Source organism: Phaeoacremonium minimum (genome assembly GCF_000392275.1).
Source record: "Phaeoacremonium minimum UCRPA7 unplaced genomic scaffold PA7_03_scaffold_270, whole genome shotgun sequence".
Classification (NCBI taxonomy): domain Eukaryota; kingdom Fungi; phylum Ascomycota; class Sordariomycetes; order Togniniales; family Togniniaceae; genus Phaeoacremonium; species Phaeoacremonium minimum.
In genome coordinates this window covers 134,959-156,735 of record NW_006921175.1, presented here as the reverse complement: position 1 = coordinate 156,735, position 21,777 = coordinate 134,959, and the positions used below count along the sequence as shown (strand labels likewise).

General features: G+C 50.5%; 8 protein-coding genes across 8 annotated transcripts; 4 read left to right on the top strand and 4 right to left on the bottom strand.

The window, feature by feature from the left end:
* Positions 1–3,056: 3,056 nt before the first annotated feature.
* Positions 3,057–3,943, top strand: UCRPA7_3320 (putative carbonic anhydrase protein; the record flags this gene model as incomplete). Its single annotated transcript, XM_007915948.1, has 3 exons — positions 3,057–3,273; positions 3,330–3,678; positions 3,748–3,943. 3 exons carry the CDS (start codon positions 3,057–3,059, stop codon positions 3,941–3,943), a joined length of 762 nt encoding a protein of 253 aa, XP_007914139.1.
* Positions 3,944–4,499: 556 nt separating this feature from the next.
* On the bottom strand, positions 4,500–5,471 carry UCRPA7_3319 (putative pyridoxine biosynthesis protein; the record flags this gene model as incomplete). Its single annotated transcript, XM_007915990.1, has 1 exon — positions 4,500–5,471. The coding sequence occupies one exon, from the start codon at positions 5,469–5,471 to the stop codon at positions 4,500–4,502; it is 972 nt and encodes a 323-aa protein (XP_007914181.1).
* Positions 5,472–6,281: 810 nt separating this feature from the next.
* UCRPA7_3318 (putative pyridoxine protein) lies at positions 6,282–7,135 on the top strand (the record flags this gene model as incomplete). The annotated part of the gene is made up of 2 exons (XM_007915911.1): positions 6,282–6,529; positions 6,586–7,135. 2 exons carry the CDS (start codon positions 6,282–6,284, stop codon positions 7,133–7,135), a joined length of 798 nt encoding a protein of 265 aa, XP_007914102.1.
* A 4,523-nt stretch (positions 7,136–11,658) lies between these two features.
* On the bottom strand, positions 11,659–12,405 carry UCRPA7_3317 (hypothetical protein; the record flags this gene model as incomplete). Its single annotated transcript, XM_007915916.1, has 2 exons — positions 11,659–11,696; positions 11,751–12,405. The coding sequence occupies 2 exons, from the start codon at positions 12,403–12,405 to the stop codon at positions 11,659–11,661; spliced, it is 693 nt and encodes a 230-aa protein (XP_007914107.1).
* A 2,609-nt stretch (positions 12,406–15,014) lies between these two features.
* Positions 15,015–16,274, top strand: UCRPA7_3316 (putative flavin-binding monooxygenase-like family protein; the record flags this gene model as incomplete). Its single annotated transcript, XM_007915908.1, has 1 exon — positions 15,015–16,274. One exon carries the CDS (start codon positions 15,015–15,017, stop codon positions 16,272–16,274), a length of 1,260 nt encoding a protein of 419 aa, XP_007914099.1.
* A 157-nt stretch (positions 16,275–16,431) lies between these two features.
* On the bottom strand, positions 16,432–17,553 carry UCRPA7_3315 (putative sas10 utp3 c1d family protein; the record flags this gene model as incomplete). The annotated part of the gene is made up of 1 exon (XM_007915994.1): positions 16,432–17,553. The coding sequence occupies one exon, from the start codon at positions 17,551–17,553 to the stop codon at positions 16,432–16,434; it is 1,122 nt and encodes a 373-aa protein (XP_007914185.1).
* A 581-nt stretch (positions 17,554–18,134) lies between these two features.
* On the top strand, positions 18,135–20,126 carry UCRPA7_3314 (putative endosomal integral membrane protein; the record flags this gene model as incomplete). Its single annotated transcript, XM_007915927.1, has 2 exons — positions 18,135–20,004; positions 20,059–20,126. The coding sequence occupies 2 exons, from the start codon at positions 18,135–18,137 to the stop codon at positions 20,124–20,126; spliced, it is 1,938 nt and encodes a 645-aa protein (XP_007914118.1).
* Positions 20,127–20,475: 349 nt separating this feature from the next.
* On the bottom strand, positions 20,476–21,519 carry UCRPA7_3313 (putative mediator of rna polymerase ii transcription subunit 4 protein; the record flags this gene model as incomplete). Its single annotated transcript, XM_007915880.1, has 2 exons — positions 20,476–21,311; positions 21,372–21,519. 2 exons carry the CDS (start codon positions 21,517–21,519, stop codon positions 20,476–20,478), a joined length of 984 nt encoding a protein of 327 aa, XP_007914071.1.
* Positions 21,520–21,777: the final 258 nt, after the last annotated feature.

The window sequence follows — 21,777 nt, the reverse complement described above, 5'->3', positions numbered from 1 at the left end:
CTTTCACTACACTTGTCTCCACCAAGCCAACTGTCGCTAAAGATTTCTCGTTGGGAGCTACATTTACTGACTGTTGTGCCTCGCATTTGCATCGTCTCTTGGCACCGGACGTCACGACCTCTGCCCCTTATCTCCTTGAGCAACATCATTATTGGAGAGTAGGACTTCCCATCACAGGAGATAAGCCACCTGCGACGTTATTTCAATAACCTGCATGATGTCAGAGCAGACTGGGTGGAGCGAGGAGCCTTACTACTAGTAATACTGCAAGGCAGCACGCTTCTCCCAGTGTCAACAGTACGGCAAGACACCAGGTTTGTCTCGATAGAAGCACATATTTAGCATCTAAGTTTTCCGGCGGGGCTTTCCTCGGCCGCCTGTGATCAGCCTCCTGCTCATATCTAGCAAGTGAGAGGTATGCTGGCCGGCAAGAATCTGCGACAGATCCGCGGTGATCACTGATTTTCTTCAAGGAATCTCTTCCAGCTACGAAAGTTGGTCTGATTTTGACCAAGGAGCCATTCTATTGGAGTAGACGATCTCACATAGTCGTCCGTAGAACTCTCCACCACCTCAAGGAGCGATCTAGTAAACGGCTGGAAAAAGTTCGACTCAACCGCTCCAAGTCTCTCATCAGAAAGTGATGAGTCCTGTGCAACTATTTGAACGGAATGGCATAACAAAGTGACAGTCGGCATTTGATGACTCCCCCCACCAGGCAGTCTTGGCCTGTCACAGACGATTCTTGGGCTACAAGCAAAGAAAAATCGGTACTATAAGGAGAATTATTGATGTATTTGTCAAGTATGTTCGATATAAAACAGCCAAGTGCACATTCGTGTCGTAAGCCTGTTGCGCAAAAGCGATTCGGCAATCATGATGCGGCAAAAGCTTCAACGAACGAGATCACGAGTAATTTCTAACTGACAAGCACAAGCCATACTTGCACCAGCAACTGTAACAATGAATCCTGTGAGGTTTTCAATGAAGAATCGAAGAGAAGAAACTACATTCGAAATGTCCGATGTATCCTAGTTGCATGCAGGCGACTCAAAAGGTTCATCTAGCCAAGGTCTGGCTCTCCGTAGAGTGTGATTGGTCGGTGTCGTTGCGACAATTGCGCTTCACTTGGCAGTCTTCTCAAGAGCAGCCTGGTGACGTTATGGAGCAGTGGATGGAACAGATGTGTTTAGGAACAGGCCCTAATCCGGAACTTGGAGAGAAGCCTCGATTTTAAATATTAGCATGTGAGTCAACGAGGAGAACTCGACCAGCAGAAGATGTGAAGAAGAAGGTCCAGCAGGAAAAGCACCGAATTGGATCTTCAGGGAACCCCTGGATGCCCCGCCAAGATCTTCAGAGTCAAAAAATCATACGATGGTCCGTGAGGCTCTCCTCGAATGTGTCAGGCCAACATGGTGGAAACGAGTCCCTTTTTGCAGGCGACTGCGCGGCTGTTTGTTTCAAACCTGGAGAAAGGGGTTCCCCTAAAGGAAGCTGGATTAATGCAAGGAAGAGTTCCCGAGCATGGCCCGCCATTGGCAGTTGAGGGCCAGCTTGGCTGCTTTGGGGAAGTTGGAGCTTGGTAGGCTTGTTAGCGACGTTTTACTTGGCGACAGAGCTTACCATTTGTGCCAATGTGGGGATGCAGCTTTCCCAGTAGAAGGCCTAGAACCGGCTGTCCCCTGACGGCTCTTGGCGCTTATAAGCCTGTCGGTCGCCCTTGGCTGCTTCTCACACTTGCGACTGTTGAGCCTTCTCTACTTTCTCGGCATTTGTATGCATGCTGTCGTAATGGCCGGGTGCACTCATGCTACTTGCTTGTTATGGCCGGCTCTTCAGCTGTTGAGAAAAGGACGTCCTCCTTGGCTTGCCTTCTCCCCCTGGGCTACTCTATCGACAACAGCCCTAAAGCTTCGAAGTCTCGGCAGCCTCGGGGATTACGACATGTAGTGACACTGCTGGATATTAGTGAACCACGTGGGTTGTCAACGCTCTGTCCAGGTGCTGGCCTAGGAACAGTGGGATCGACAGCAACTATTGCCTCTCATTTGCGTGGCGAGTTCAGACGAAAGAATGGAGCCGTTCAGGAGGTTTTGCCTAGCCAAGCAGCCAAGAGCTGTCCTGTTCCATTTGCAGGGCGGCAGGACCTTGGCGGACACGGGGCTCAACATCGCTAATCCTCACTCGTGCTGAAGAACACCACTGAGCACTGCGCTCCCACGTCAGACTTCATTTTCCCGGACCCAGCGGGTCATCACACCCGACGTTTGCGCCTCTCTTGGCTCTGTGCCAGCGCTCTGCCGTTCTGGACGAGCCTATCCTATACCCATGCCTCGTTGGCCTTGGCTACCATTGCTGCTGCCCACGCAAGCCGCATCGAGAGGCCTGCGGGCGCCGAGGCGCAACTTGGAAACGGGCTCATGGTCGCGATGTGAGAAGTTTCCCGTAGCGTGCGCCAGAAAAAGAAGCCTCCTGATGGACGGGTATGGTACCAGGTATTTGGAGGAGCCGTTGCAGCAACCGGCTTGGCTCTGCAGAAGCAAGTGTTATCAGGCCATCCCGATACATAAACCTAATGCTGCCGTTCGCATCCGATTTCCCTCTTGTTATTCCACGGTCTGGCATCATTTCGGCGTTTACGTTCGTTTCCTAGGGTGTAGATTCACCCTTGTTTTTCGTCATTTCTCTTGTATCTCTTGGTATTCTTTCTCTTCTCTTTCGCTTCGCTTCTTCTCTTGTCCTTGTTAGCTGGTCCGACAATGGCTTCTGGTCTTCTACGTGTCTTGGTCATCGCCGCGTCTGCGACGCAGGCAGTGGCATCATGTGCTTATGGCACATACCTGGCTCCTCGTGCTGAGGAAGGGGAGGCAGTCAAGGTGAACACCTTCGGCTATACAGGAACAATCGTACGATACTCTTGCCCCTGATCCACTCAAACTCGAGAAAGAACAATCAGGCTGACCATTTCTCGGTAGGGTCCTTTGAATTGGGCGGCGCTCGACGCCGGTGCCAACGGTCTCTGTGCCACCGGTACTAGGCAATCGCCGATCGACATGGTCGACGGTGTCTTCCACCTTGTCTCTGCCGCCGACATCACGTTGGAAATACCGGACATGCCGGAGGGCACTGAGTTCGAGAACCTGGGTACTACTGTCGAGGTCATCGCCGCCAATGGAGGCAAGCTCGTTGTTGGCGAGACGGAGTTCACTCTTCAGCAGTTCCACTTCCACTTGCCTAGTGAGCACCTGGACAACGGAACCAGCATTGCCAGTATGTGTGCCCACCCTCCTTTTTGTTGCCTTCATAAATAACTGACATGATTGAAGTGGAAATGCATATGGTCTGGGAGTCTGCTGCTCAGGAAATAGCCGTCATCGGTGTATTTGTCGACCTTGATAACGGCGCTGCCGTCGCCGCCGCTGCGGGTGCTGCGGTCCAGGCTGCCCCCGAAAAGAAGCGCCGTGATGTTTTCCACCCACATGCTCGTCGACAAGAAGAAGCTGCTCCAGCAGAGTCCGTGCCAGGATCTTTCGGCGGTGTCGCTGGCATGCTCACGATTCCATCTGTCGAGGCCGTCGGCGTCTCGTCGTCCCTGCTTGAGACTGTCTTCACCCAGGTGGAGGAGATTGCCACACCTGGGACAGCAGTCAAGACAGCTCCGTTAGTTATGAGCGAGTTAGTGTCAACATTGGCCCAGGGCAGCTTCCAAGCGTACAGTGGCAGCTTAACAACTCCCCCATGCAGCGAGAACGTCATGTGGATGGTTGCGACACAAAAGCTGCAGATCCAAACTGCGACGTTTGAGCGTGTACGTAATGTTATCGGCTTCAACGCCCGGTTCCCCCAAAATACGCCGGGTGAGCCGAACTTGCTCCAGGTTGGGGCTGCTGCTGCTGCTGCAGTCCAAGCTCCAATTGCGGCGGAACCTGCTGCTGAATAGGTTGTGGTTGCCGAAAGTGGTGATGATGCATGACAACATAGATGACCAGCTAGAGGACGGGAGTTTTAGCGAGCGCTCCCTACTTTGATAGTAGACTTTTATTATAGACCTGTTTTGTGCGCACCCTGTGAGACATTGTGTAATGATACATCGTTATCGTGGATATTGAGGCGAGTGCTACGTGGGCGCAGTAGTGCAAGGTTCGTGACACGCATATAGGACTCTGGTGATACTTGCAGAGCGTTCGTCTTGACAGTTTATGTACGACTTAACACTCCAGAAGGTCTGGTGACTTATATTACATCATATCATCATGTCACACAACTACAGCAGCTTCAAGCTCACATCCTATCAATGGATACGCCAGCCGAAAAAAACCAGGAGTTGGTTGAGGTCTGTATTGATGCTGCCTATAAAATGCGTGCCACATCCATTTTTGGTGGCGGAGAAATAAGCCGTGCCTGTTGAAGTTGGCTTATTAGTGAACGAACCCTGTTCCACCTCACGACTCGCTTTTCATGCCGGCTTTTTCATTAAATCAGGACTAGACATCTGATTACCAGCCGCGGCCTGCCAACTTCTCATCAGGTCGCATAGAGCTGATATTGATGCCGACAATAGCTTCGCCCAGGCCGGTGCTGCACTCCGCCAGAACCTTGGGGTCCTTGTAATGAGTCGTGGCTCTTACAATAGCCTTGGCTCTCTTTGCAGGATCACCCGACTTGAAAATGCCGCTTCCTACGAACACGCCGTCGCAGCCAAGCTGCATCATCAGAGCGGCATCAGCTGGAGTGGCCACACCTCCGGCTGCGAAGTTCACAACGGGCAGTCTACCGAGCTCTGCGGTCTGCTTCAGGAGGGCAGCGTCTACCTCGAACTCCCTCGCCAATTGCCGGATTCCCAGCTCTCCGGTCTCTGCCAGCACAGCTCTCGCGCGCGCAATGTCGCGATTGACGGTGCGCATGTGTTTGACGGCCTCGACGACGTCACCCGTGCCGGCCTCTCCCTTAGTCCGGATCATGGCGGCACCCTCTGCGATGCGGCGCAGGGCCTCGCCGAGGTTACGGCAGCCGCACACAAATGGGACGCTGAAGCCAGACTTCTCAACGTGGTAAACGTCGTCGGCAGGCGTCAGAACTTCAGACTCGTCGATGTAATCAACGCCGAGAGCCTCGAGAATCTGGCACTCGACAAAATGGCCAATGCGGGCCTTTGCCATAACAGGAATGGTGACGGCTTCCTGGATCTCCTTGATCATGCCGGGATCGCTCATGCGGGCGACGCCGCCGTCCTTGCGAATATCAGCGGGCACGCGCTCGAGTGCCATAACGGCACAGGCGCCTGCCTCCTCGGCGATACGGGCCTGCTCAGCATTTGTGACGTCCATAATAACTCCGCCCTTGAGCATCTGGGCCAGGCCGGCCTTGACGGCGAAGGCGGATTTGGAGGCGCCATTGGTCGAAGAAGTTGCCGGGGCGGCAAGATTCAGCGTCGCGCTGGGGCCGCTGGAGCCGTTGGTGCTGGCCATTGCTGCTATTTATGTAAAAAAAGGGGGGTTCAATCGATTTAAGAACCTCTTAAGGCTGGAAAATCCCTTTTTGAATCTTCCCAACTCTTCAACCTGATGAAGGACGAGTTTGCAACTGTTCGATGACTCCTCCGCACTTTGGCCAGACACGATGCCGCCGATAAATTTTTTTCTGGGTCCAGACTGGCATTTTATATAAGCACAGTCACCGGTACGTACATGCGCGCGAGTGCGGGCGTACTACTTGGCTCAATTCTCTTCCTTACTGGCTCCCCAGCATCCGTGGACGGCCCAAGCCGGCTCTCGACGCTCCATTGCCCGCGGGAAACGCTGGAATTCTCTCGCTGGCCCGAATCGGTCGCCATGCATGCATCGCAGCGAGGATCTCTGCAATACGCCGTCTAGGCGAAATGCAGCGCGAGTAATGCTTCAATATCTCTCGCAGGGTCTTGCCATACTCCAGTCCTCTTCTTTTGCCACGCATTTGTGCGGTTGCATCGAGCAACTCAATGACACCCAGAAAAGATGACAAAGATGACTCAGGACGGGTAGCCCGATGTCGGGATCTAAGGATTTTCCCTCCGACGCCGTCCTTCGAGAAATCCCGGAGGTCAAAGCCCGTTATCAAAAGACGGCGATTCTTGGCCAATCAATCAGCAACCATTGCCGCTCTTTGAGAAGCGTCATCTAGTCCGATCTCATGAGCTGAGTCACGCGATCTTTACAAGTATTGCTCTGGACACTGGGTTGTCAAGTGGTTTGTGAAAAGAAGCCACTTCGTTAGACCGCAAGCGCCAAATCGACTCGAGGATGACTGTCACAGTCGGTGTCCTGGCTCTCCAAGGGGGTTTCTGGGAGCACATGTCGCTGCTTCACAAAGCATCTGCTCAACTCACGGATTCTGGGAGGTGGAATGAGGAGTTCAGCTTCATCGAAGTCAGGACACCCGAGGATCTCGCACGCTGTGAAGCTCTGATCATACCGGGCGGCGAGAGCACTACCATAGCCCTCATTGCCGCGCAATCTGGTTTATTAGAGCCGCTACGAGACTTCGTCAAGTATGAGCAGGACGGTCCCTACATGGTCAATCTAAGAGATACTAATGATGCCACAGAGTCTCTCGCAAGCCCACCTGGGGCACCTGCGCCGGCCTCATTCTGCTCTCAGAGCAAGCAAATGCCACCAAGAAAGGCGGTCAGGAGCTGATCGGAGGCATCGACGTCAGAGTTCATAGAAACCATTTTGGCCGGCAGATTGAGAGCTTTGTTGCTGATGTGGATCTCCCGTTTCTAGCCGAAACGGGCGCCGCGGCATCCTTCCCGGGAGTTTTCATTCGAGCACCGATTGTGGAGAAATTGCTACCTCACAATGCAGAGCAGCGGCGAGGAGATGATTCGAGTGGCGATGGTCAAGATGCTGCGGCGCAGACTGATAAGACTGACGTGGAGGTGCTTGCGGTGCTGCCGGGTCGAACGAAGCGAGTAAAAGGGGGCGGGGTAGATGGTCTCGAAGAGGACTCTGGAGAGGTCAACGATATTGTCGCCGTCAGACAGGGCAACATTATTGGCACCAGCTTCCATCCTGAGTTGACCGATGACAGTCGCATTCATGTCTGGTGGCTAGAACAAGTGTTGAAGACGCTTGGGAAGACTCCTCTCACATAACGCCGCCCTTGTCGTTTGGCGTAATAGCGAAAGAGCATATCATTGTAGCACATAGACTTCAACAAATGCAATCGAATTGTTATTGAGATTAAGGTCATGATCTTGTATATAAAAGTATTGAATTCTTGCAATTGATTATCAAGGGACACATTTGTATGCAACATCTCGGTCGACAGCGATAGCAACTACAGCATGCTCACTATCACACCGCTTCGCCACCATTCTCGATACTCATTAACCTCACAAAACACATTGTGCACTCTGTATAATCTCCTTAGCCCTTTGACATAAAGTGCTTCGCGAGCAAAGCTTGCAGCCTCTAGTTAGTGCTTGTCTACCAGGTATGACATCGCATTATGGCTCGTAATTCCCCTGTTCGGAATATCCCCAATCAGGCATTGGTCTGGCATCGTATCAACGATGGCAACTTCGTGGCGTGTCAATATAGATACAATCGGCGCCAGATAGGTGTCATTTGCCGTGTTCACGGAAATTAACTCAATCAGAAGTGCCCCCAACAACGGCATCATACGGACAATGTTGAAACATCAGCTCGCGGGTTGTACGAGCAATGAGAGCATAGTATCTCCACGCGTAGCTGTTTCTCACCTGTCTATCTATTGGATGCTCTAAAAGAGACAGTGTTACTTGATATATGATATAGTCATCGTTTATTGTCCTCCGATACGATACTTAGATTCACACGCTCAAATAGTTATGATTTATGGATGTGAATCGTTTTGAGTTCACAGTCATAGGTAATGTGGACAAGGCAGTAGTACACTTCATCTAGCCAATGGAGCCTAAGAGTTGAAGATGCTGTATTATACTCGGGATGTAGTGCTTCCGATGCACATGGAAGTTTAGAATCGGGGAAATTAGCAGGTGATTTGGAAACTGGACTAAGTTGTGTTCAATTATTTGGAGTAGAATTGCTTATGAAACAGGGTAGCGGGATCTACAGTTGTCCAACACCCTCTCATTATATCACATAGCACACACACAAATAGAAGCCCCAGGGCATAAGAACGTACTAAGAATAAAGGAGCAGTTATTCTTGTATTGTGGTAGTAATAGCTAAGTGAAGCGAATGAAATGAAGTAAGTAATAGCATATTAGCCACTTGACTGCTGATAGGGGTACGATCATGCTCCTCCAACTCAATAGATATTGAGTGAAACCGCCAGGCCATACTGAAGTCAGTATCAAAGTTCACTCTTAAAAATGTTTGATTCTACATATTCTACCAATACTAAATATTTCAATTTGTCATTAGACAGGCTATAGGAGCTACCTCGCCTTTGCTACACAGTCAATTTCCAGAGTCGTGCAAGATGCACGATCCCATTGGCTCGGCTTGAATCCAATGGAAGCTACTTTGGTCACAAGTTTCAACTGCAGCCTTCGGGCTGTGCTATAACCCCCCACTTTCGAATACAATATTTGAACTCATAGAACAAACTTGGCAACTTTCTGTCTGACAGCGTCTCGCTTAGTTATTGAAAAGGGAAATGAGAAAATCTATTACGTAGGGTGATAAATCTTCCCAAATACTAGAAGGAACAGCCCACCCAGTGATACCTGGGGATCAGCAGCATGGCTGAGCGACAATTTCGACGGGACACTCCCAGAGACAACCATGATGCCCACTCAGTTCGCCAGCTGCCATCGTTGTCCCGTCCATTACCACGTGGCAATGAATATCATCCAGGGTTCAACGAAGGATGGGAGTACAACGATCCAGAGAATAGCTGGGGTGAGAGCCCTTTGCGTTCTACAAACCCGGAATCCCGTCAGGTGCACCAGCAACGGCGAGGCTCTGGAGATTTCAACCGCCCTCATTTCACTGAGCGCCCACACGATGTCAGTCGCGGTAGTTCACACGATTATCAGCGCCATGCATCAATTGAGCCCGACTATGACGAAGATCATCTGAGATCGCACCCGAACCATCACGCCCATCAGGGTCACGAAAATGATCGTGATGTGCTGATTCGCATGAACCCAAGACCGTCAAGCAATTCGTGGGAGGAGGAGGAACAACAAACTTCGTCGCGCCACACATCGCAATCGCCTTATTCTAAAAGAGCGCCTTCAGATTCAACTCAATCGTCTGAACTTTATGTAGGTTCGAGCCGCATGGATCTCCCGCGGCGTCAAGCTATCCAAGGTTCAAGCTTCAAGGCTTCTTACCGTCCCACGATTTTCCCAATGAGACCTGATACAGCTTCGACCGAAAGCAACACGGAGTCAGAGCCCAATTATAGAATGTCAAAGATGCCGCTCCAGTATGAGGAGGACCATCTTCTTGCAGCCTCGTACATCTCAGTAAATAATACTACTTTCAATCAGTCGCCTTTGCCGGCAATAAAAGACCAGACATTCCGTTATGCACCCTTGGGAGAGTCAGAGATTAGACTGATCAAAGTTCTCCCAGAAACAAAGACTATGATAAAGTGCGAAATGAGGCACGTGTCTCTAAGGAACCCACCCCGATACGTAGCCATCTCTTACGCCTGGGGTGATGCTAGAGAAACGCGAAATATTGATCTTCAAGGTTTTATAATTCCACTATCCATCAGTCTTCATGGTGCTCTACAGGCTCTCCGCCTCAAGAGCGAATCTGTGTTTGTGTGGGCGGATGCTTTGTCTATTAATCAACAAAACAAGGAAGAACGGACGCAACAAGTTCAGCTCATGACCAACATTTACTCCAGTGCTCAATCTGTGGCTGTTTGGCTTGGTCCCGAAGAGGACAATAGCACAAGAGCTCTAGATTTGATTTGCGAAGTGTCTAAGGAGGCCGACAGCTCGGACAGCGTTGCGTCCCTGCTGACATCTCGAATTGGCAATGGCGATCTGCTAGCTGTCATCTCATTATATATGAGAGATTATTGGAAGCGACTATGGATTGTCCAGGAGCTATTCAACGCAAGGAACATCGTGGTCTATTGTGGACCTACCAGTGCCTCATGAAGCAATTACGAGCTAGCTGCCGACGCGTTTCGTGGGGCAGCAGCTAATTTAGACCGTTTCTTGACCAAAGAGGAGAGGCGCAATAATCTTTCATGGAATGGATACAGCAGCTCTCAGGTGCTATATCATCATGGGCCTACAAGTCTCCTAGACCTCAAGACGGACAACAGAGGCAAAGGAGCCCTGCTCGAAGCGCTGCGCAAATATCGAGAGAAGCTTGCATTAGACCCCAGAGACAAACTGTTCGGCATCCTTGGCATTCTTCCTGAAGATGTGCGCAAGGATTTCCGCGCTAATTATGACCTCTCGGTCAAAGACGTGTATGTGGAAGTTGTTGACTATGTTCTTAAGACTACTCAGTGCTTGGATATCATATGCGATGCGATTCATTTCCCAGTTTATACCAGTGCCATGAAGTTACCTTCATTCGTTCCCGACTGGTCTTACAACAATGATGTCGAGTCGATAGCCGGTCAGTGGGACTTTTCAGCAGCTGGGTCTACCCACGCACAATGTAGCTTTGTCGATGAGCGATTGAACAAGTTAAAGATTGCGGCGATTTACCTTGGCACCGTCAGACAGAACGGCGTATCTGTCGGGACTATCTATCGCAGGGACGATTTCCTTATGGCTTTTCTGCATTGGAGAGCAATACTTCTTGATAGAGACAATAAGAGAGACAGAAGGTTCAGACAACAAGCTCAGCAGGACTTTGCATCAAGCTTGTGCTTCGGTCAAGATCCTTTATGCAAAATGGATCCGGAAGAATGGCTAGTCGTCTGCTATAATGTATTTGCAAACCTCCTACGTAAGCAGCTTCCTCATTTGCCCCTTGACTCAGTGCTCCAGGCCAAAGTTAGTCATAGGGTTCATAAAAGTTCACTGGAGCGGGTGCAGTTTTTCAAGGATCATTTTCAATACCCGATGATTGGGCGGTGTCTCTGCCTCACGGATGATTTGGTGGGGTTGGGCTCCGGGTTCATGGTACCAGGGGACATAGTGGTTGTACCATTGGGCTGCTCGACACCTATAATTCTAAGATCTGAAGGAACTCGAGACGAATATCGATTTGTGGGTGACGTTTACATTAACGGGTATATGCATGGAGAAGCCGTTGATGAGCGGAAATCCGGGAAGCGGGAGCTGACTCAATATTTCTTACACTGAAAGTGAAAAGTTAATCTTGCCGATGGAAATTGGACACAAATGTTTCAAGACATATCGCACTACCTGGAGAAAATGTCATGACACCACACAAATGGCACTGATAACTGACAATGGTAGAATACCCTTAAGAGGATCAAATGTGCAGCTAAACTTTTCGAATAAGAAATCAGCTAATTATACTGTGATAGAAATGGCTACCGACAATGGGAAGATATCGGTGATTGAAGCATAATTCTGTATCATTGAGAACATCTTCTCGATGTACGGAAGTTAACGACTGTGGGAACATCGAGAAAAGTTTGACTCGTCGGACAATTGCAGTGCTATTAAATCAGCACCCAGGTTGCATCCCTTTGACTCATCGCATACAGAACCCAACATTACATCACCATGTTATCACCAGGGAGCTTGCTCAACCCTGTAGAATGATTAGTCTCGGAGGGACTGATTGAATTTGGGATGCATGACTTACAGCCATCGAGATCCTCGTGGACCATACTGGGAACAGTACATTTGTTCTGATCCGCAATACCCTGCGTCTTGAGCATTGGTGCGCTGACGTATGAATGTGCATCCATAGCTTTTTGAAGAGAATCGCCTTTCCAACCGAACAGATAATCGGCGTGGCTCGAAAAGCCGGACTTGTCGCCACTCGACCAAACAAATGGTTGACTCCCATCCGTAGGCCACTCATTCTTGTTGTTGAAAGCGCTCGTATCCCAGACAGTCTCGAGCATGAGTTGCGGGATCTTCACGGGGTGTGAGGCGGGGCAGGGGCCACCAGACTCAAACGTTCCAGTCTCCGGGTACGCTACATGGTCTTGGTGGCTAGGAGAGTCAAGGTTCTTGCCATCCCAGCAAGTTGGGAAGCGATGATTAGCCATGATGCCGAGCTTGCACGGCCCCTGAGGGAATTCGGTAGACTCGGGAGTACGACTTGCTTGATTCTCCATGCAGGTATAGCTAAGTTGGCGCCATTTGCGGGAGTCGTCACGATCTCTAGCATTGTTGTTACCGACAAGCATGCGGAATCCTGGCTTGAAAGCAGTGACAGTTGACTTCTGGGCAGTGTCGAACAGAGCATCGGACATGTAATAGACTACCATTCCACCCTTCGTCCCTTCCATACCTGACTGTGCAATTTGTGGCACCCTCTTGAAGGTGCCGTTTCGCGCACGGAAATAAAGAACCGCCGTCCAGTAGTTAGAAAAGTCTTCAGTGAACTGGCAGCTGGTGCAAGTTGAGAGGCTTGGAAGATCGTGACTACCAGGATCCATCGTGGCATTGAATGAGTTCTGTTCCGACCTATTAGAAATTTTGCCTGTTTAGATATAGTAGAAGTGGAATGATCCTTACACCACCGATGATTTGGTGAACATGCGTTGACGGGACTTGCCCGGGATTGACTAATGGATCAAGGCGTTGAACTGTTAATTGAGCGCAGCCAAATCGAATCAACGCATTAGCAGGCGCGAGAAGGCTAAGGATAGCCGCAAACGTATTGCCCTTCATCTTCAACAGTGTCACGATTGTCGAGGTCTGTTCGGATGAAACTGAAAGACGATTTGGAAGCGAGCGAGTGTGAAATGTGGGAACAAGCCATAGTTTTGATGTCAACAACCCGGAAATCCAAAATCATATCCCAGCAACTGCCGTTGGTGTCTTGGCTACCATATTGTCATACAAAATGTATTGGCATTCGTCGAAGTCGTCTATTAATTTAGTTGAGAGTCTTGATTCGGTAAATAGGTGAGATTGGCAAGGACAGCGGCTAATGTCAATAGCGATAACTGTCCGAATATAGGAACTCAAAACTCCTGGACGAACCTTGTCGCCTCTTGCCACTTCGCTCCTACAATGAGTGGATAGCTATAGGGCTTCAACACCATTCTACTTCATTATTAATCCGCTAGAAAATCTTTTGATTTGGTTTTGGATATGTCAATGAGATAAATGGATTGGCTTCGCAGAAGGAAATGATAATTCACTATTCATCACCGAAAGATAAAACATCTGGCTAAACTTCGCACTGTAACAGTGGCTGTAGATGTTACAGCGAAACCAGCGCACCTGACAGAGGCATGGTACGGCTTCTCTTTTTCCCACGTTTGCGGCATTCGAGGCTGTCATCTCCCATCATCCCGAGAACCTTGAAGCTTAATTCTACATGTGAGTCTATGAGACGGCGGTCATTGGTCTATTTTGGCCCGTGTATATTATCTCCCCGCGCCCCGCATTGTCTACTTCATTCAACTTCGGACTTGTTCTGTCTTGGCAAATCAAACATATATATACACACCATCAAGACTTGTCGAAACAAGAGGTGCCATATGCCATGCACGGCACATGTAGATGTTGAATCCACATATTCTGTCACCCCGGAAGTGTGGCATCCAGATAGTACCGCCGAGGCAAGGACTTACCAACCTGTACGTATATAATGTTGCGTGTCATGAATTTTTAGTCCACTTGATTCTCGTGCATCCCTTTTCATGACGGAGAGTTGTTCTAATTATCGCGGAACGCCTCAACAGTTTCATCATGAAATTCGAATTGGCATTCTTAGCTTTGTGGCTCACCATAGTCCTCGCCCAGCAGGCCACTGTATGTACGAACGAGCTTGCAACATCCGATGACTGCGCCGACGTGCTCAATCCTATCGCCTGCTATAATCAGTATCGATTTAATGGTGCCCGGACGTTGACATGTATCGAGGGTAAAGATGACGCGGATAGAAAGAGGAAGGCAAGACAACCCCTTTTATCAATGCAATCCTCCCCGGACCAAAAAATCACTAACATTGTCCCCGACAGGCATGCAAATGCTGCAGCTGTATAGGCACACAAATGTGCAACTGGGTGCAGCAAAATCGTTATTGTTCCTAAAGCATGATTGGTAATAGTGGTATCTGGCTGGATGTACACTCGTTGGATTATTATTTGGTTGAAACACCGCGGGTAAATACATTGTCGCCGTGGCCGTTTTAACATGTGCTAGGTAGTTGTGTCTCAGGGAAGTCGTGTAATCAATCACTTTGGTGGAGATCCAATTCACATGTGTTCAATTTGACATGGACAGTGCCCCATTTCACATGTCAATTGGCAAGCGGGCGTGAGTGTCAATGACGTCAAAATAACGATAAAATGGATACGCTTGGCAGGCACACCCTGCAACGCGCTCAGGACTACTCGTTAATCATAAGCGGTTTAAAAACGTTCAATTGACACAAAATTAAATCCTGCATCTCACTTTACTATTTAGAAACTTCGCCCTGGTTTAGACAAGATCTAAATCGAGATTGCTATTGACATAGCCGGTAGCTTCATCTCGTGCTGACACACAATCCCGTTCCATCCGCGGGTCGAGTTTTCGATTAAAGGACTTCACCATGCCTACGCGATCTGAAGCCGAAAACCCGATTTTGCACCCTTTTCTTTTCTCCTACCAGGTTCTGCAATGGCTGTCAGACAAAATTCTATCACCGAATCCTCCCGGGCCGAGATCCACGCTGGGTCGACCTAAAGTCGCGGTCATAGGCGCAGGTATCACAGGAGTCACTGCAGCTGCGCATTGCATTGGCCATGGTTTCGATGTTGTCATCTTTGAGGCCGGCTCTGAGGACAACCTCGGCGGTATCTGGAGCGTGAGGTCTCTCTTGATACCCCGGGATGAGTCGAAGCGCTGACATTTCTCATAGAAGGTGAATAACACCTCAAGCTTGCAGATCCATTCCCTTATGTATCGTTTCCACCCTTCTGTGAAGTGGCAACGCGGCTACCCGGATCGTCAGCAAATAGTAAGCCAAGTAAGGCAGCTCTGGGAGCGGTATGATCTGCAAGGGCGCACGAAGTTCAACGTCAACGTCGACAAGGTCTACCAGGATGAGAAAGGGAGATGGGTTGTCAATGATCCTTCTCAAGGCAGATTTGACGGACTTGTCGCCGCAATTGGAACATGCGGTGATCCGAAAATGGCTCACATTGATGGAATGCAAGACTTCAAGGGTGAGATTTATCACTCAAGCAAGTTGACAGGCAAGAGCGCCAAGGGAAAGACCATGATTGTCATCGGTGGCGGTGCAAGTGCTGTAGAGGCACTCGAGTTCGCATCTGAAGAGGAGGCTGAGAAGATCTACATCCTCTCAAGAAGTGACAAGTGGATCATTCCGAGGAATCCGATCGTGAACATGCTCCTTTCGTTTAATATCTTCGGCCAGGAAACTCTATTCTCGTTCATTCCGGAGACTTTGTTGCGCAAATTCTTCTATAGAGACCTTCAAGATCTTGCGCCAACCGATAAAGGCATTTTCATGGACACTCCAATGGTTAACAGCGACGTAATGGACAAACTTCGTTCTGGCAAGGCAGAGTGGGTTCGATGTGACATCGAAGGGTTCAAGGAAAACGGGGTATTAGTCAACCGCCGCGCCAAAGGCGTACCAAAGGGAGGGCCAGGACACCATGAGCTTATCGAGGGCGACATTGTTGTCCTGGCTACTGGATACAAAAGGCCTTCCCTAGCTTTCCTACCAGAAGACTGCTTCCAAGAACCGTATGGTGCGCCGAACTGGTATCTGCAAACCTTCCCACCCAACCACCCCTCGATCTCAGCCATCAATTGCACATATCTCTCGGCCATTGGCACCGTCGGCAACTGGCATATCGGCATCTACACTCGCATCCTCTTGATGTTCCTCGTCGACCCTCTTACCAGGCCTAGCCCCTTCTGGATGAAGCGTTGGATCGACATGACCAAAGTTTTGAAGGCAGCTGCTCCAACTGGGGCATTTGACTTCTTTACTTATCTGGAGTTGCTTTGGTGGTTCTTCTTCTGCGTCGCATTCAACCCATTCCGCTGGAAGTGGGCTTTCTTTGTCTTTTTTGGGCTTGGCTTCGTCCTGCCTAAGAGAATCGTGGAGGTGGAAAGCGCGATTCGTAACGGACTTGGTCTATCTTCCGGAGAACAGGCAGGACGAGATACAGGGAGCAGCTTTTAGGCGCAAAAGTCTCCACGCATGGGGCCAGACCGCTCGCGCTCCTCAAGCGACAAGCATCTGCAAAGAGATCTAGCTGGCTAGAAACGATAAGAAATATACTGATAGAATGGTAAATTTGATAGCTGTATTTGCAATTTAGAGATGGTAGAATTGGCGTTCATCGTTTCTTTCCTCTGCCACGCTCAAGCGTCTTCAGTCTCTTTTGAAATCTGTCGCCTATTTCCACACCAGCGCTGCCACTTCCTCGTGGGCCATCCACGGTCTCGAAGCCCCTCTTTCTACTCTTATCGAGGAGGGCCTTCGTCCCGCCGCCGGCTCCCTTGCTCTTGGTCAAGCGATTGATCCTATCCACTCCCGCGCCGAGATCTCTCCACTCTTCACCTCCGAAATTCATACGCCCTCTTCGACCCTCAATCTTTGCTTTCTGGGCACGGTCCTTTTTGCTTTCTTTCGGTAGTCGCACGAAGTTCCGTTCTTCATACTCTAGTCTCTCTGCTTCTGCCTTTCGCTCCGAGGCTGTCTTGGTCTTCCGACCACCCTGAACGATAGTTGTACCAATACTTGGCTCAGCCATTGGAGCAGCGGAGAGCTCATCGGCGATGTATTCGTCCATAGTGGCAGATTTCAGTGCTCTGCGGTCCGTTCTCTCGCGGCGCTCTGTTGTTGGCATCACGGTCGGTGCGACTTTAGGCGGTCGGTAAACACCATTCGTGTCTTTCTTTGTTGTAGGAGCTGCAGCAGCCGCAGGGCGTACGAAAGCAGATAAATTAGGACGATACTGCAAGTCTGAGATCTTTCGCCCTTGATCTTCGTGTTCATTCTCCTCGTCGCTTTCCTCATCGCTACCAGATTCAGACTCTGAGCCCGATCCATCCTTCTCGGTGTTCTTTGCTGTCTCTAGAGCTTTCGCATTCCGCTCTGCATCGTCTGCAGCGCGCAACACTTTTTCGATCTGGTAGCGTAATTTGTCTTCGAGGGGGCGAACACCTTTCTCGAGGTAAAGCCGCAGCTCAACAAGCTTCTTAACGACGGCATCGTCCAAAGAGGAGGAACTATCGGCATTACCTGAGTTTCCATTCCGTGACTGGCGGATTTTGAGGAGGATGAGAAAGACTAGGTTCTGGAGGTAGGAGAGTAGAAGCTCATTCTTGACATCGAGTAGAGATAAACCGTCCTTCTGTGGCTCTATCCCGGACAGTTTTGGTGTAGCTTCGAGAGCTGACGATAGTGATTGACTTAAGGTGTCTAACAACCCCGGAAGTGTCGAGGCTGATGCCATCTTCGCGAATTTGTTGGTTCTCGGCGGATGATACAAATCTTGAGTGCGAAAGCTTCGCTTCTGATAACCAGCACCAGAAACTTTTTTTAGGGCAGCCCCATCCCGCTGATAGCACCCCTGCCGCCAAGCATTTGGGCAGCCCGCCGTTGAAGATCCGGAGGGCAGAATTGGCCGATGCCGTGATGACTAAGCTGCCAGATACTCGGTGCCTGTCATGTGGCGTCCGCAGCAGAGTGGAACCGTGGTGTGGACAGGACAGCTTGTTCAGGGAGCTGAGAGCATCCAACTAATCGAAATACCGCGAAACTCGTACAATTCGGAGTCTGATGCGAATTTATCACCATTCAGGAAACTGATCGGTGCTTCTGTTTGAAAAGGGAAGTTTCGTCCGCCAGGAGGTGATGCTTGATTAGCCTTGTGTAATTCAAGTCCAGCCTCATCCTGCAGGAGCTTTTGCGCAAGAGCTTTCGCGTCCAGCAATTTAACGGTCAAGGTGCGACTCACTATCCTCATCTCTTCGCAGTCTCCTCCATTTATATCCAAACTGACCATCATAGCTCGACACACTCATATAGACGAATATGCAATTGCGAGACTTTGCAACGCCGTCGGCGGCGCTTTTGGCGTCGCTGGCTGCGCTGCCGCAGCTTACATCTGCGTTCTACCTCCCGGGTGTAGCACCGACATCATATAAACCCGGTGACAAGGTCCCGCTGTATGTCAACGCAATCAAGCCTATCGCAGCTCCTCAAGATGCTCTACTACATTCCGTCGTCTCCTACGACTATTACCATCCCCTTTTCAAGTTCTGTCGGCCGCCCGAGGGACCACAAAGTGTCGGCGAGAGTCTGGGCAGTATTCTCTTCGGCGATAGGATAAAAACGTCCCCGTTCGAATTGAACATGGCAAAAGACGAGCAGTGCAAACAGCTATGCGAAGTTAGCTACGACAAGGGTCAGGCAAACTTTGTGAATCGAAGAATTCAACAAGGCTATAGCTTGAATTGGCTTGTGGATGGACTGCCGGCCGGACAGGACATTGTCGATGAGCTCACAGGAACCGACTTTTATAGCCCCGGCTTCCTCTTGGGTGAGGAGAACCAAGCCAACCAGCTGATGTTTCATAATCATTACGAGATCCAGGTCGAATACCATGAAGTTTCGGGTAACCCTGATCAGCTACGAGTCGTTGGGGTGTTGGTTAGGCCCGCCTCCCTCCAATATGGAAGCAGCACCCCCGACTGCAAGCTCGACAAGCATGAACCGATCGTACTCAATGAGGAGGGGGATACGAAGGTCCAGTTCACATACAGTGTCAAGTGGGAGAAGTCTACGACAGCGTGGGCTACACGATGGGACAAATACCTCCACGTGTTCGACCCGAAGATTCACTGGTTCTCCCTGATCAATTCCGCTATCATTGTGGTCTTCCTTGTCCTGACTGTGATGTCGGTACTGGTTAGAGCTCTGAAGAAGGATATTGCCAGGTACAATAGGCTCGACCAGATCAATCTGGATGATTTGAACGGGACCTCGGTCATTGAAGATGGAGTTCAGGAAGATTCCGGCTGGAAATTGGTCCATGGAGATGTTTTCCGAACACCATCCCATCCCCTTCTTCTCTCCGTTTTCCTGGGTAACGGTGCTCAGCTCTTCGTCATGACTGGGTTCACCATCTGCTTCGCCTTGCTCGGCTTCCTGTCACCATCTAATCGTGGATCTCTCGGCACAATCATGGTCCTTTTGTACACGGTGCTTGGCTTTGTTGGCGGTTATACCTCTGCACGAGTATACAAGGCTTTGAATGGCGAAAAGTGGAAGTTGAACATTGCTCTGACGCCACTCCTTGTTCCGGGCATTGTCTTCTCGACCTTCTTCTTGCTCGACCTCTTTCTCTGGGCTAAGCAGTCTTCCGGAGCCGTGCCCTTTACCACGATGCTCGTCATCGTTGCCATTTGGTTCATCATTTCTGTTCCGCTCTCATTTGCGGGCTCCTGGCTTGGTTTCAGAGCCTCTGCAATTGAGCCCCCCGTCCGCACCAACCAGATTCCTCGCCAAATCCCGCCTACAACCACATATCTCAAGCCGATTCCCAGTATGTTGCTAGTCGGTATACTGCCTTTTGGTGCAATTTTTGTTGAGCTCTACTTCATTATGAGCTCGATTTGGTTCAGCAAGATCTACTACATGTTCGGCTTCTTGTTCCTCTGCTATGGCCTCATGATCATCACCTGCGCAGCTGTTACTGTCCTCATGGTGTATTTCCTTCTGTGTGCTGAGAACTACAATTGGCAGTGGCGATCTTTCCTGGCAGCTGGCATGAGTGCTGGATACATCTTTGCCAATGCCATGATCTATTGGATAAGTAAAATATCGCTGGGAGGCTTGGCCGGTAGCATCTTGTACATCGGCTACAGTGCTCTGATCTCCTTCCTGTTCTTCATTCTGACAGGTATGTGATCCACAATAACTATTGACGTGTAAAATTAGCTAATACCTTACCCAGGATCGATTGGATTCTTCTCAAGTTGGTGGTTCGTGAGGAAGATCTACTCTTCGATCAAGATTGATTGAGAAGTGGTGGCGAGCAGTATTTCACGAGAATCTACAAAGAAAGGAACGAGGGCTGGAAAAAGCGTGTACTTGTAGTAGAGCATGTACGAACACCAGTCCATCATCCGCTAAAGTTCCGAGAGCCTAGATATGCCGTTTGGGGTCACGAGCAGGAATGTGCGACGGCGATGGCCCTCTCGAAAACGGCTTGGCGTCTGGGAACATGGTTGGATTCATAGCTTGCGTTTCATTTCGGCTGGCTTGGGGCAAAAAGCGGCGGGAATAGATAATAAGCATTTTTATTCAGACATTGACAGTCCCTGGTGAGAGTTCCCACGTACTGTTGTCCAATGCGATGATGCAATGATTACTACTCATCGTCATCATCCAAATCTCCCATAAACTGGAACTGCTTTTTCTCTTGCGGAGGCCGCGGCGCACCACCAGCTTGAGGCCCAACGCCGGCAATACTGCCGCGTCGCAAGTCCTCCTGCTGCTCCCTCGCGCGGGCCTGCTCCCGTTCACGCCTAAGCTGCTCCTGCTCCTCGCGCATCTTGCGCAGGCTTTCTTCCCGCTCGCGGATCTCGCGCTCTTCGTGCGCCTTGCGCTCTTCCTCCTCGCGCTGCCGTCGAGCCTGTTCCTCGGCCGGGTCGTAGTTGCGGATGTCCAGCCCCTGCTCCATGAGGAGCTGATTCGACGCCAGCGATCCCGCCCTGATCTTGTCCTCTGCTGGCCAGGGGATGAACATGGTGCCGGTAAGTGGGTTGAGCCAGCCCGCTAGGTGCTCCGGGAGACTGGTGGCTTGCGTTGTGACCGTCATTTGAGAGGGGATCTCGCTTGTCGGCTCGCCACCCGTGGCTCCGGGAGTCTGCGCGCCGTTCATAGCCGGCGTGGATGCGGCGGGTGTTGGGGCGGCGGTGTCGGCTCCGTCACCAGCGGCGGGGCTGGTCACGCCGGGCGTGTCTATGCCATTGATGACGCCGGAAGGCGGCAGAGTTGTTTTGCTGATGCGCCGGGCGTAGCTGAGAAGCTCATCGTATTTTATGTCATAGTGAGGCCCGTCGGGAAATGTGGTCGTCGAGGTGGTCGTGATATCCTTCCGCGTCGAAGCTAGTGTCCGTAGTGTCTCCCGGATCTGGTTGTCCAAGGTCGTTGTAGCTGCCGTAAGCTGTTGTATCCGTAGATAGTTATTCTGATGTGTCTGCACTACATCGTTTCAACTTAGTCTCTCGTCTCTAAGGGACGCTGCTTCCCTGGAGGACTCACGTTCTTCGAGGCCTTTCGCGAGCTCCCGATCTGCGGCGGCTAGCTCGTTCGCCTGCGCAGTAGAAGGATGATACTTTGCGATGGAATCAATCAGCGTTGACAGAGCCTTCTCGACGCGGTCGAACCGGCTATCGATGTATTTGTCCATCACTGGCGAGCTGCACCCGACAGCTCTAAGGGTTAGAGTAGCAAAGAGGTATGGATGTTTCACGAGGCGCAACCATTCAAAGGCAAGGCTAGCGCTGAGCCGGGGTAGGTACCTAGGTAGGTGCGGCTGGCCAGGAGCTGCCTCACTAGGTAGTCGGATGGGTTGAGTCCTGAGGCAGCAACGCCAATTCCGGCTCTGCCCGTCAAAGATCTCGCGCAACAACATCAAACCACCACCACGATCAGTTCTTGTCGAAGC